The sequence below is a fragment of the Lynx canadensis genome, chromosome A2 (genome assembly GCF_007474595.2).
Source record: "Lynx canadensis isolate LIC74 chromosome A2, mLynCan4.pri.v2, whole genome shotgun sequence".
In the NCBI taxonomy this organism is placed as follows: domain Eukaryota; kingdom Metazoa; phylum Chordata; class Mammalia; order Carnivora; family Felidae; genus Lynx; species Lynx canadensis.
Window position 1 is genome coordinate 74915343 of NC_044304.2, and position 12301 is coordinate 74927643.

General features: G+C 42.1%; 1 protein-coding gene across 2 annotated transcripts in view; it reads left to right on the top strand.

Annotated features, from left to right (window-relative positions):
- Window positions 1–11324, top strand: part of AMPH (amphiphysin) — a 251490-nt gene extending 240166 nt beyond the window's left edge. For both annotated transcript variants that reach the window (XM_030307720.1, XM_030307722.1), the window contains 3 exons: window positions 1055–1285; window positions 4141–4242; window positions 10025–11324. In XM_030307720.1, coding sequence (XP_030163580.1) covers window positions 1055–1285; window positions 4141–4242; window positions 10025–10132 — 441 coding nt within the window. In that variant the 3' untranslated portion in view covers window positions 10133–11324. The remainder of the gene's footprint in view (window positions 1–1054; window positions 1286–4140; window positions 4243–10024) is intronic.
- The last annotated feature ends 977 nt before the right edge of the window (window positions 11325–12301 follow it).

Consider the following 12301-nt stretch of genomic DNA (forward strand, 5'->3'; position numbering starts at 1 on the left):
ACTTGTTGAAAGAGTGTATTCTTTTCTCCAAATAATAACTGGGCTATTTCTCCCAAAATAACGGGAGCGCCCACTGATATCGGAGGGAATGTAGAACTTGACTGGAAGGGCAGTAAACATCTCCAAGACTTCCATTATGCTAGTCAAATTCCTCTTCTTGCTCATCTTTGTTGTAAAATACAAGGGGGGTCTTGATCCTCTGGTGCTTTACCCCCGGAGAGTAGAGTCCTCGGAGTGGTGGTGGGGGGGGGGGAATTAGCGCCCTCCAACTGTAACTGCAGTGTGGGCTCTGACGATAATCAACTAGCAAAGCAGAGGCAGATTTTCTCCAAACTGCAATATGGCTGCAGGCTGTTCAGGAGTCCCGTGGGACCCTGGGAGAAAAGCGATCACAGGAGGTTATATGTCCCCTCCAAACAGTGTTAGGGGGCACCGGGGTGGCTCATTAGCTTGAGCGTCTGGCTCTTGGTTTCAGTTCAGGTCATGATCTCACAGTTTGTGGGTTCGAGCGCCACATCGGGCTCCACGTTGACGGTGCAGAACCCTGCTTGGAATTCTCCCTCTCCCCCTCTCTCTCTGCCCCTCCTCCCTCTCTCAAAATAAATAAATAAACATTAAAAAAAAAAACAGTGTTAGTATTCAGTGGGACAAGAGTGGACCATGGCAAAAACGAGGCCATTCCTGGAACCCTACTACATTCTCTTTCAGGATTGTCTCCCCGCCCTGACATGACTCCCCTTCCCTCCCTGCAGTCTCCTACCCCCTTCCCAATTTCCACAGAAACCCCACTTCTCAGCAAACTGCCTGACTGCTCAGGAGTCCAGAAATTAATCCTGCCAAGGGTTTCTGTCTCAGGAGAGATAGAAAGGAGGCCATGTCAGGAGGAAGGTCCTGCAAGGTTTGGGCCAGTTTTGGGGAACAGCGGGCACTTTGTTGAATAGAGGATGTGGGGAAAGTGGGAGCCATGGAGGGTATGCCAGGGATGGAAGCAGTGCACAAGTCTTTTCTTCGCTCCCAGCCTCTGCTCGGCACCATCACATTTTTCTTCCCACAGGAGAAGGTCATCCCTTCAGTCGTCATAGAGCCCGCCTCTAACAATGAAGGGGAAGAACACGAAGCAGCTGAGGTGGCAGAGACCAAGGAGACCCCCATGGCCGCGGCTTCCGCCAGCGAGCCGCCAGAGCTGGCCGCAGAGCCCAGGGCGGGTGAGGACTCCCAGCCCGTGCCTTCCGCTCCAGCCGCAAGCCAGTTGTCTCAGGAAGTGCCTCCCGGCTTCCTCTACAAGGTCTGGTGGCCAGTTGTCCTTCCTCTGCTTTGAGGCCCTTTTGCTGGAAACTTTGATTTTCGGCTGTTTACTTTTGCCTTTTGCAATATGTATTCTTTTTCTGCACTGGAGGGAAGAAAGGTTCAAATCAATGGGATGAAGGTTATGTTCGGAGACACCATCAAATAGCTACTTAGAGGGGCGCCTGGGTGGCTCAGTCGGTTAAGTGTCCGACTTCGGCTCAGGTCATGATCTCGCAGTTCGTGAGTTCCAGCCCCATATCAGGCTCTGTGCTGACAGCTCAGAGCCTGGAGCCTGCTTCCGGTTCTGTGTCTCCCTCTCTCTCTGCCCCTTCCCCACTGACACTCTGTCTCTCCATCTCTTAGAAAGTAAAGAAGCATTTAACATTTTTTGAAAAAAAAAAAAATGGCTACTTAGAGCTTTCATAAAGGGAAGGGGCCTTACCCAAAACCTGTTTTCGGTAAATACCTGAAAACACTGGCTTAAGCTAAGTGCCAAAGGCAGTTAATCCTCCTTAATACAATATGGGTGGCAATTTTCAGTTCCATAATATGAATTTACGTTTCAAAACTCAGCTCTTTTTCTTTCACAAATGTTAAATTTAAGTGTGTTTGTGAGGGCGGGAGTGAAGAGGAATAGTCATCTTTTTTCTTTTTTTAAATGTTTATTCTTGAGAGAGTGTGTGCATGCAAGCAGGGGAGGGGCAGGGAGAGAGGGAGACAGAGGATCCAAAGTGGGTTCTGTCCTAACAGCACAGATGCGGGGCTCGAACCCATGAGCCATGAGATCATGACCTGAGCCAAAGTTGGACACTTAACCAACTGAGCCACCCAGGTGCCCCTAGTCATCTTTTTTTTCTCTCTCTGCTCATTAGAGACCTGTCCCCTTGCTACCTCATATGGTGGCGGGGTGGGTGGAGTGGATTTATGAATGAATCACGCAGAGGAACAATTAAACGTGTGGTTAGTGAGGGCGGGTGTCCGCTGTGTGGTAAGCAGAGCACAGGAAGTCAAGGAGGGGGATTCCCTGCAAAGCCAGCCTCCCTGGGGCCACCCCCACTCCCCTCACTAACTGCAGCGGCCCGAGGAACATGACTCCTCTCTCTGCGCTTCTCTTTCTCAGCAGCAAAGTCACTTTGAGAATAAGATCCTCATTTCCAGCTCTGACATTTTATCATTCTGTATGCAGAGTACAGCCAATCCCTTAACCTCAGGGGGGTAGGGCTAAGGGGAGGGACGTGGGAGAAATACACCCGTCCATGACTGAATAGTTGTTCAAGCTGGTGAGGAGTATGTGGGTCATTATACTCTTCTTTCTACTTTGGTTTTTAAAAAAATTTTTATAATCAAATTTTGAATAAATCTTTCCAAAAAAGGGGAAAGAGAGGGGGTAGGGAGAGAGGACATGTGTTGTTTAAGGGTATAAACTTCCAATGAGTAGAAGCTACACCCTAGAGATCTAATGCACAGCATGGTGAATACAGACAACAATATTGTATTATAATCCTCAAACTTGCTCAGAGACTAGATCTTAATTATTCCAACCAGTAGAAAGAAATGGTAATTACACAACATGATAGAGGTGCTACAGTGGCATCATATTAGGGTATATAAATGTGTCAAATTAGCATGTTGTACACCTTGAATTTGCATAATATTACTTGTCAAATATATTTCAACATTTATTTATTTATTTATGATTATATTTCAATTTTTAAATTTTACTTTTTTACTTAAGTAATCTTTACACCCACTTTGGGGCTCAAACTCATGACCCCAAGCTCAAGAGTCACGTGGTCTTCCGACTGAGCCAGTCAGGCACCCCAAATAGATTTCAATTTGGGTTTAACGTTTTTATTTATTTTTGAGAGACAGAGAGTGAGCGGGGGAGGGGCAGAGAGAGAGGGAGACACAGAATCCGAAGCAGGCTCCAGGCTCCAAGCTGTCAGCACAGAGCCCGACGCGGGGCTCAAACCCACAAACTATGAGGTCATGATCTGAGCTGAAGCCAGACCCTTAACCAACTGAGCCACCCAGGTGCCCCTATGTTTCAGTTAAAAAAAAATGAAAGAAAAGAAACAGATTGGCATGGTTTAAAAGGTAAGCTAGGGAAGGAAGTTTATACAGGAACTGATCCCTGCGTTTAATTAAATAGTACTTCCCATATAACATGGGAAGTGATGATTTTTCCAATCCTTAATTACATGACAGAAGTGAGGTTAGAGGCACTTGCAACTAGGCATTTTTAGTTCAAGTTTAAAAACGAACAATAATAAAGCATTAGTGATAATAAAATGTAAATCTCTAATAAAAATATGATGAATTGAAATTTAACAAAAGCACTACGTTTCAACTCTTGCAGAAGGTATTGTGTTACTAAATGTACATCCAAACTGCCTCAGTATCAGTCTTCAAGAATTGGATGTTTTAAGTAAACAGGACTTCTTTCTCTGTTTAGAGGTCTTCTCTCTTGAGGTATGTTAGAATCACCGTCTTTTTTTATCCGGGTTGGAGAGGCTTCTACAAGTACCTGCTGCTCATCTGGCTGAGAGACTTCAATGTTACACTTCCTTTCTTTTTAAATTTAGTAAATTCAGGGCGCCTGGGTGACTCAGTCGGTTAAGCGTCCGACTTTGGCTCAGGTCATGATCTCACGGTCTGTGGGTTCAAGCCCCTCATTGGGCTCTGTGCTGACAGCTCGGAGCCTGGAGCCTGCTTGGGATTCTGTGTCTCCCTCTCTCTCTGCCCCTGCCCCACTCATGCTCTCTCTCTCTCTCTCTCTCTCTCTCTCTCTCTCAAAAATAAATAAATGTTAAAAAAAGTAAAATTAGTAAATTCTTCTAAAATCTTTTGCAGGTGGAAACACTGCACGATTTTGAGGCAGCAAATTCTGATGAACTTACCTTACAAAGGGGTGACGTGGTATTGGTGGTCCCCTCAGATTCAGAAGCTGACCAGGTAAAGAGTGGAATTGAAAGGTCCTACGGGCTATGTTGGTTTTTTTCTGAGGGTCTCTTGGACGCAGTGACTTCCTGAAGACATTTCTATTTCCTGAGGTGCTACAGGGCGCTTAGGGCTTATGAGTATAGGACATGGCTAACGGAAGCTTTTTAGGACACCTCTTTTGGGGATGGTGTTATATTGTTTCTTTTTGATACAAATAGATGACCATTTCTTATTTTGTATCCGCTTTCTAGGGATGTTGTCTCTGAAAAACCAGTGTTTAGGAAATGTGGCCCCTATCCACGTGCACTAAAAATCTCCCTCAAAAGTAGTTGCCTCTGGGGATGGGGAGATTGGCCAGGAGAGAACATGGGGGAGCTTTCTAGGGATGGAAATGTTTTCTGTCTGAATAGGGGTGTGGATTACACGTGTGTATGCATTTGTCAAAACTAAACTGTACATTCAAACGATGTTTGCATTACCTAGTATTTATACCTCAATTTTAAAAGACTCTTAAAAAAATCACCTTTGAGCATCGTGTTCTGATGTGAAGGTGCCAAGAATTCCATTTTGCTCTTATTCGTAGGATTTGTGAATCCCTAAATAGCATCCAAAATGTATACATGTGCCTATTGAACATGTTTTTTCTGGAGAGAAGAGCTATAATTTCCATCATCTTCTCAAAGAGGTTTCTGAGCCTTTTACACCCCAAAGTAAAGTTGCTACTTTAGAGGTCAAGGCTTCCCAAGCCCCACATTTTGTTCTTTCTCTTGATAATACACTTAACAAGATCGAACAGGTGCTGGGTCAAAGTCTTGACCATAATAAGATTAAATTAGATATGAATAGTAACAATACAGCTTTAAAAGCTCTAAATATTATGTGTGTGTGTGTATATATATATATATATATATATACACATAAGTATATAAGTAAGTATATACATACTTCTGAATAGTCCTTGGACCACATAAGTCACAGTGTAAATTAGAAAAATATTTCCTAGTGACCATCAATTTCTAAATTTTCAGCCCAAGAGGATAAAAAAGATCAAATTAAGTACAAAGCACATGGAAGGACAGAAATAATAAAAATAAATTCACAGATGAATGCAATAAAAAGACACACAATGGAGAAAACTAATAAATCCAAAAGTTAGTTGTTTGAAAGGATCAATAAAATAGTTAAAACTTCAGATACAATCTTCAAGGCAAAAAGTGGCAAAGCATTAATTACCATCAGGCAAAAGTGTCTACATATCTCAAAATTGTTAAAAAAAAACCATTATATAAGCTAATTTTTTTTTGCATTAACCATAAGTTATCTTTTAAGAAGATTAAGAGTAAAAAGCTAATCTTACATCTACCAACATGTTCACCATTTTCTCTGAGTCTTTCTGGTTCTTCTAATAGATGAGTTTCCATCCAGTCTCACTTCTTTTCTGCCTGAAAGTTTTCTTTTCTTTTTCTTCTTTTTTTTAATATTCTTTTTCAGTGCACTTTTTCTTTTTCTTTCTTTTTTTTAAAAAAAAGATTTTATGTTTAAGTAATCTCTACATCCAACCTGGGGTTCGAACTCACAACCCCAAGTTCAAGAGTCACATGCTCCACAGACTGAACTAGCCAGGTGCCCCTGCCTGAAAAATTTTCTTCACCAATTCCTACGAGGCTAATCTGTTGGCAATATATACTCTCAGTTTCTGTTTATCTGAAAATGTCTTTCTTTCGTCTTCATTTTTAAAGATATTTTCCCAAGAGAAAGAATTTTGAGTTGACTTTTTTCTTTCAACTTTTTAAAGATACTGCTCCGTGTTCTCTGTTTTATTGCTATTTATGACTAGAAATCAGCTGCCATTTGTTTAGCATTGTTTCTGGGTATATATATACTGTGACTTTTTCCCTAACTGCTTTTAAGAATTTCTCTGTATCTTTGGTTTTCATCAGTTCAATGTAATGTGCTTAGGGCTTGTTTGTTTTGTTGTTTTTATTTGTTTTGTAGTCTTCTTGCTTGGGATTCACTGAGCTGCTTAGATTTGTAGCCTGATGTTTTCCATTACATTTGGAAGACTTTCAGCTAATATTTCTTAAATTCTTCTCCTGCCTCATTCTCTTTCTCCTCTTTTTTGGAGTCCCTAATTATACATCTGTTGGACTTCTTGATGTCTAAGACTGTCCTTTTTTGTTCAATATGTAATTCTTTCTGGTACTCAGGTTGGATAATTTCTACTGATTTGTCTTCAAGTACAGTGACCTTTTCTTCTGCTACTTTGAATTTGTTGTTTAGCTTATCCAGTGACTTTTTCATTCCAGATGCTGTACTTAACACAGTTCTATAATGTTGGTGTTGGTTTTGTATTTAGTTGCCATTTCCTTCCTGAGATTTCCCATCTATTCTTTCATTATTGCTATCTTTCAGTGTAAGCACATGCACATATTTTATAATAGCTGTGTTAACTTCTTACTGCTAATTCCAAAAGCTAGACCATCTCAGCACACACTTCTATCGATTGCCTTTTATCTTCAGGGGATATTTTCCTTTTTTTTTCTCATATCTAGTAATTTTTTAAAGTTTCTTTTTAACATTTATTTATTTTTGAGACAGAGAGACAGAGAGAGAGAGATTATGAACAGGGGAGGGGCAGAGAGAAAGGGAGACACAGAATCTGAAGCAGGCTCCAGGCTCTGAGCTGTCAGCACAGAGACTGACGTGAGGCTCAAACTCGAGAACCACAAGATCATAACGTGAGTCAAAGTCAGATACTTAACCAACTGAGCCACCCAGGCGCCCCTCCAGCAATTTTTTTCTTTTTATTGATACTGGACACATTGTAGAGTCTGGATTCTGTTTTCTGTCTCTGAAGCTTGTTTCTTTTTCCTCTAGCAGACATGGAGGTAACTGGATAATTAGCTTGAATTCATGGAAGTTTGTCTGATGCTTTGTTAGGGTGGGTCTGTTTCAATTTTGCCTTTCTTTGAGGATGAACTCTTAGTCCTAAGACATCTTTTACTTCTGAGAATGGCCCTTCTGAAATTTGAGTAGAAAACCTGAAGGATTCACCAGGCTTCCTAACTTGGTGGGATTTAAACTCTAAACTCTGTCTCCCCTCCATGGGCAGTGCTGAAACTTGTCTTCAGTTTTTCTGCCTCCCTGTGTTGCTTTCTCCTTGGGGGACCCCTTGTATATTCACAACCTGTGGGGGCCGCTCAGGATTTCAGGGGAATTTCTCTGCATGCTTGGGAACCCGCCTCTGTTGATCTCTTCTTTTCAAGATATTCCCCATAGAAATATAGTTCCTCTGGAAGCCCTCCACTCTTCCTTTGAATGTTCTGCATCACACAGGCTGAGGCTAATCCTCGGGCGCGGGGGTGGGGTGCTGTATTGGCAGAGATCTCACCCAGTGCAATTTCCTACTTTCAAGGGTTAAATATTCTCCATTTTTGGCCTGCTTTTTTGGTCGGTGCCAGTGCCTTCAAATAGTTGTTATATACGTCAACCCCATGATTTGTAATAATCCTATCATATAAACTTTTATATTACATATTTTATTATTTCTGTACATAAGTAGTTGCAAATATGTATACATATACATATGTAGATTTGTATAATATATAGTTATTCTAGTGGTTATAATTGTTCTGTGCAGAAGCACCTGTCTGACACAAGCTATTTGGCCGTTACCAAAACTGTAAGTCTCGTCCACCACACATTTTAAGCAGTTAAAATTTAATTTTCCCGATTTGCCTCGGCTCAAGATTGATATTGGGTAATATTTTTCACTTCACTATATAAATTGTGTTTCAGAGTATACGTATTGGCATACATCTTGATGATGAGTTTGTACCAGTCCATAACTTTTGTTCTTTATTGAAACAATTTTAAAATGCATGACTCTACTTGGCTCCATTAGATTTTTTCATTCATTGTAAATAAAGTCAAATATAGACACTTGTGGGGGGAAATATGGCCTTTTAGATGCTTACTGGAGGTTTAGAAAAAATTTAGTTATCATCTTTTACTTTAAGTATAACTTTACCCTTCACATATATAACATCATAATTTTCAAGAGGACATTTCCCTTCCTAGCTAGGATATTATCAGGTATTTTATTGAGTCATCTTTTCCTCGGGTTTTTTCATTCCCCACCTTCGAAAATTGGCCTGTCTAAATGCTTATATTGCTTGTCTATATAACAGCATCAATTTATAGCCTCAGATTACACCAAGAGGGAATGTATTCAGGCTCTTTATTTAATTTTTGAGACCTCATTTTATCTGATGTACTTGAACTATATTGAGAGTTGCTTCTGATTGAATCTCCCCATCCTTCATCCTAAGTGGGATCTCTTTCGTGCATTGGTTAACATAATCAAGACAAGTCATTGCCCGCTAGTTTTGCACTATAAGGTCTGTAGGTTTCATGCTGCTCCTTCCACTCAGCGTTTTCCAACCGGGATCTGCTGATCTGCCATAGGCCAAGGGCAAACAGCAGCCTTCGTCCTCAGTATCACCTGTCGTCTCCCGAGCTGAATGGCCACACACAGTGGCTCCCTTTACTTTCCTGTGGCTAACTGTCTTCCTGTTCATGATGGTACTCCTACAAGACAGATGTTTGTGAGAAATACTTTATAAAGAACACAGGAATGTTTCCAACAAGCATGTCATGACAACAACCTGCTTTGTGGTTCATATGAACTCGAAAAATGAGATACTGTCACAGCAACAACACACACAATGGCAATATCAGGTTAACACCTATCTAGTGGTTATTTGATAAGCCTTATGTGTGGTGGTTTATTTGGGTCACATGATGTGAGCTGGGGCACAGAGTTCTTCCTTCCAGGCAGGTTCAGGATGAGACACTAGGCCTTCCATGGCTTTGTCAGCACTATATCCTGACCTGGGTCCTTAAGTCGTTTCTTCTCTGTGACCCACAGGATAGAGAATGTTCCTGTGCACGACATGTTTGTACATGGTGCTTTTCTTTCTGCACTGGCTATCATTCTTAATCCTTTCCTCTTCCTTAAGAACTCCTGTCGTAATCCAATTAACGTCAGTTAACTGTATACAAAATTATAATATTTGTATCAACTTTCAGTTAGCTATACTAGATCCAGAAAATAAATAATTTTAAATGTTTATAATTATTATTATTTTTTAAGGTTATATATCTTGAGAGAGAGTGAGCGTGAGTGGGGGACGGTCAGAGAGAGGGAGAGAGAGAGAATCCGATGCAGGCTCTGAGCACTGTCAGTGTGGAGCCAGATGTGGGGCTAGATCTCATGAACTGTGAGATCATGACCTGAGCTGAAATCACGAGTCCACCCCTTAACCGACTGAGCCACTCAGATGCCCCTTGTTTTTGTTTTTTTTTTTTAACCTAATAACTTATTCAGGACAAGCTTTCCCACTGCTTTCAGACACTGGTTTATGTATAATGTAACATCCTGGTGCAGTATCACAACACTAAATTATTTTGGGGCTGCCTGGGTGGCTCAGTCTGTAAAGCATCCAACTCTTGATTGTAGCTCAGGTCATGATCTCACAGTTTGTGAGTTCAGGCCCCACATCGGGCTGTGCGCTGACAGCCTGTAGCCTGCTTGGGATTCTCTCTCTCTCTCTCTCTCTCTCTCTCTCTGTCTCTCTCTCAACCCTTCCCCATTTGCACTCTCTCTCTCTCAAAATAAATAAATAAAATAGACACGTAAAATAAAATAACGTAAGTTATTTTGTTAATTCTTGGCAGTGCAGATTTTTCCAGTAGTTTGTTAGACCTTGAAGGCCCTGTCTTTGTCTTGCAGGATGCAGGCTGGCTGGTGGGAGTGAAGGAATCAGACTGGCTTCAGTATAGAGACCTCGCCACCTACAAAGGCCTCTTTCCAGAGAACTTCACCCGACGCCTGGATTAGGGCCAAAAATATTGTAGAAAGAGCCTATCGGGTTTTTAAACCCGCGGGGAAAACCCAAAACGTTCACTTTTGCTATTACACTCTTAATGATTTACAGGCTGGTGCCAGACAAAGCTTGGAAAGATATATCAATGGAGCATGTGTGCAAGAAAAAAAAAAAAAAAAGATAAAAGAAAAAAAAAAAAACAAAAAAAAACACAAAAAAATGTGAGAGAAAAAAGTAAATTACAGATAAGGTCCTCACTGGTTCCCACGTTATCGATTAACAGGTTTATTTGTGCTTTGTCCAAGCTGTGGAGACTCTTGTACTTGATCCCCTCCCACCAGTGCTGCAGTAGCTTTCTCCAGACCAGAACCTTAATTTCTCTGCGCCAAGTGTATGGTATTGAGCGGCTGTCCTGCAGAAGACGTGATGAGTTATCCCGTAGTTCGAGATTATCTTGTTCCCTTGCACAGGTGTGAGCACGTGCTCGCTCTCTCCCAAGTTTACGGTGTTTAAAAAACTGTTGGCACACGTTTTCAGTGTTCTTTCCCACCACCTCTCTCTCTGTATATGTATAAGGACACACAGGTACACACGCTAGTTCCCATCTCTCCCCTATCTATGTGTATGCCCAGCGCAACGCTACATATACATAGTTGCCTTTTGCTTTCTTTCGTTCCATCCGAGCTCTTTGCCTCTCGAGTGTCATTGATACATGCATTGCCCTGGCTCTGTCTGGCATTTACAGTTGTAGTTTTGCCTCCGGGCAAAACCCGCCATCCCATTGCCAAAACAGTCGACAGTATCTGTGTTTTGTAATGTGCATTTTTTCAGGATGCCATGACGAATAGCATGTCAGAGCTGCTGTCCCTTTGGAGAAAGCCGAGCCTCATTGTCTAGGTGTCCGGCTGTGGTGGCTGGAGGTAAGCTAGCTGGGATGAGCAGCTATGTAGTGTTAACTTTTGCCTTTCTAAGATTGGCTGCCTGATGGGGCATAAAAGTCCACCCCCAAAGAACACTATATATATATTAAAAAAAAAAAAGCTCCTATATATTTCCAACTCTTTATATTTATGCGACTCATCTTCCCAGATTGTCCCGAAATAAGATAGGTGATGTATGCTGTATCCACAAATCATGTGTAACGACTATGTTTTCAGTGCTGTGTCATTCCAAATAAACCATTGGTAATCTCCAGCAATTACCCTACTTCCTCCGCAGAGTCCTTTGTTTGGGGAAGCTTGTTTCAGTCGGATGCACTGCTTGAAATAGTGTATTGTTGGAGTTGTTATTTGTGCGGAAATACGCTTGTTCCTCCGGGTTGTGCTCCATAGCCCGCCTCCCTTCCCCAGAGCCCTCCCTCCCAGTCATTGCTGGTCATTCGGTGTCCCTGCTGCCCAGCAATCACTACAGCACAAATAACAGCTTTGTGGACAGAGGCCCCTCGGAGGCGCCGGCTGTGACCGTCTGTGTGTCACCGAAAATCTGACGACCTTCATCATCAGCAGTTTCCTTTCACGCCAGCCTCATCTTTCGGTCACCTTTCTTTCTGACATGTTCATGTTCATAGGGACGTACAAAGAGATCACGCGGAATAGAAAAGTCATTTCACTGGGCCATTGTTTATAGAAGAGAGTTCTCAAACAAAAATCCTTCATTTGATTCACTCTTTTCTGCTGGCATAATCCTGTATGCAATGTTGGCTGGTCTGGAATAGGCATCATCAGACTTCGGAATCTGGTGTGTGTTTCTGATGTGTGGTTTCAGTTCTCTTAGCGCATTCCCTTCACGTTTCTTACTAGGGAAATCGCTGTTACGGAGCCAGGATTTTCCCAGCAGCTGATTTGCAGGGAGGTTGGTTCATCACGAGTGCTACATTAGTGCAAGAAAATAACAGTCCTTGCTCGGTGGCATAGCTGATAACTCCGCACATAAATGGCAGCAACTTAAGATGAATCCTCGAAAGTCACTCCTGACTGGAGTACGCAGGACCCGGAACTTTAAGCGGAGACTGGAACTTTAGTTCTTATAATAAAATACACTTAGTGGTCTTGAAACATAATTGCTGCCTCTTCGGGCGCAGTTCCTCTGAGACCCCCCTCATGCTCGCCACCCCCACTCTTAGTGGCTCCGCAGGTGCACAGCCTGGGAGGGGTGCACAGCTTCTCAGACACACACCTGTGTTT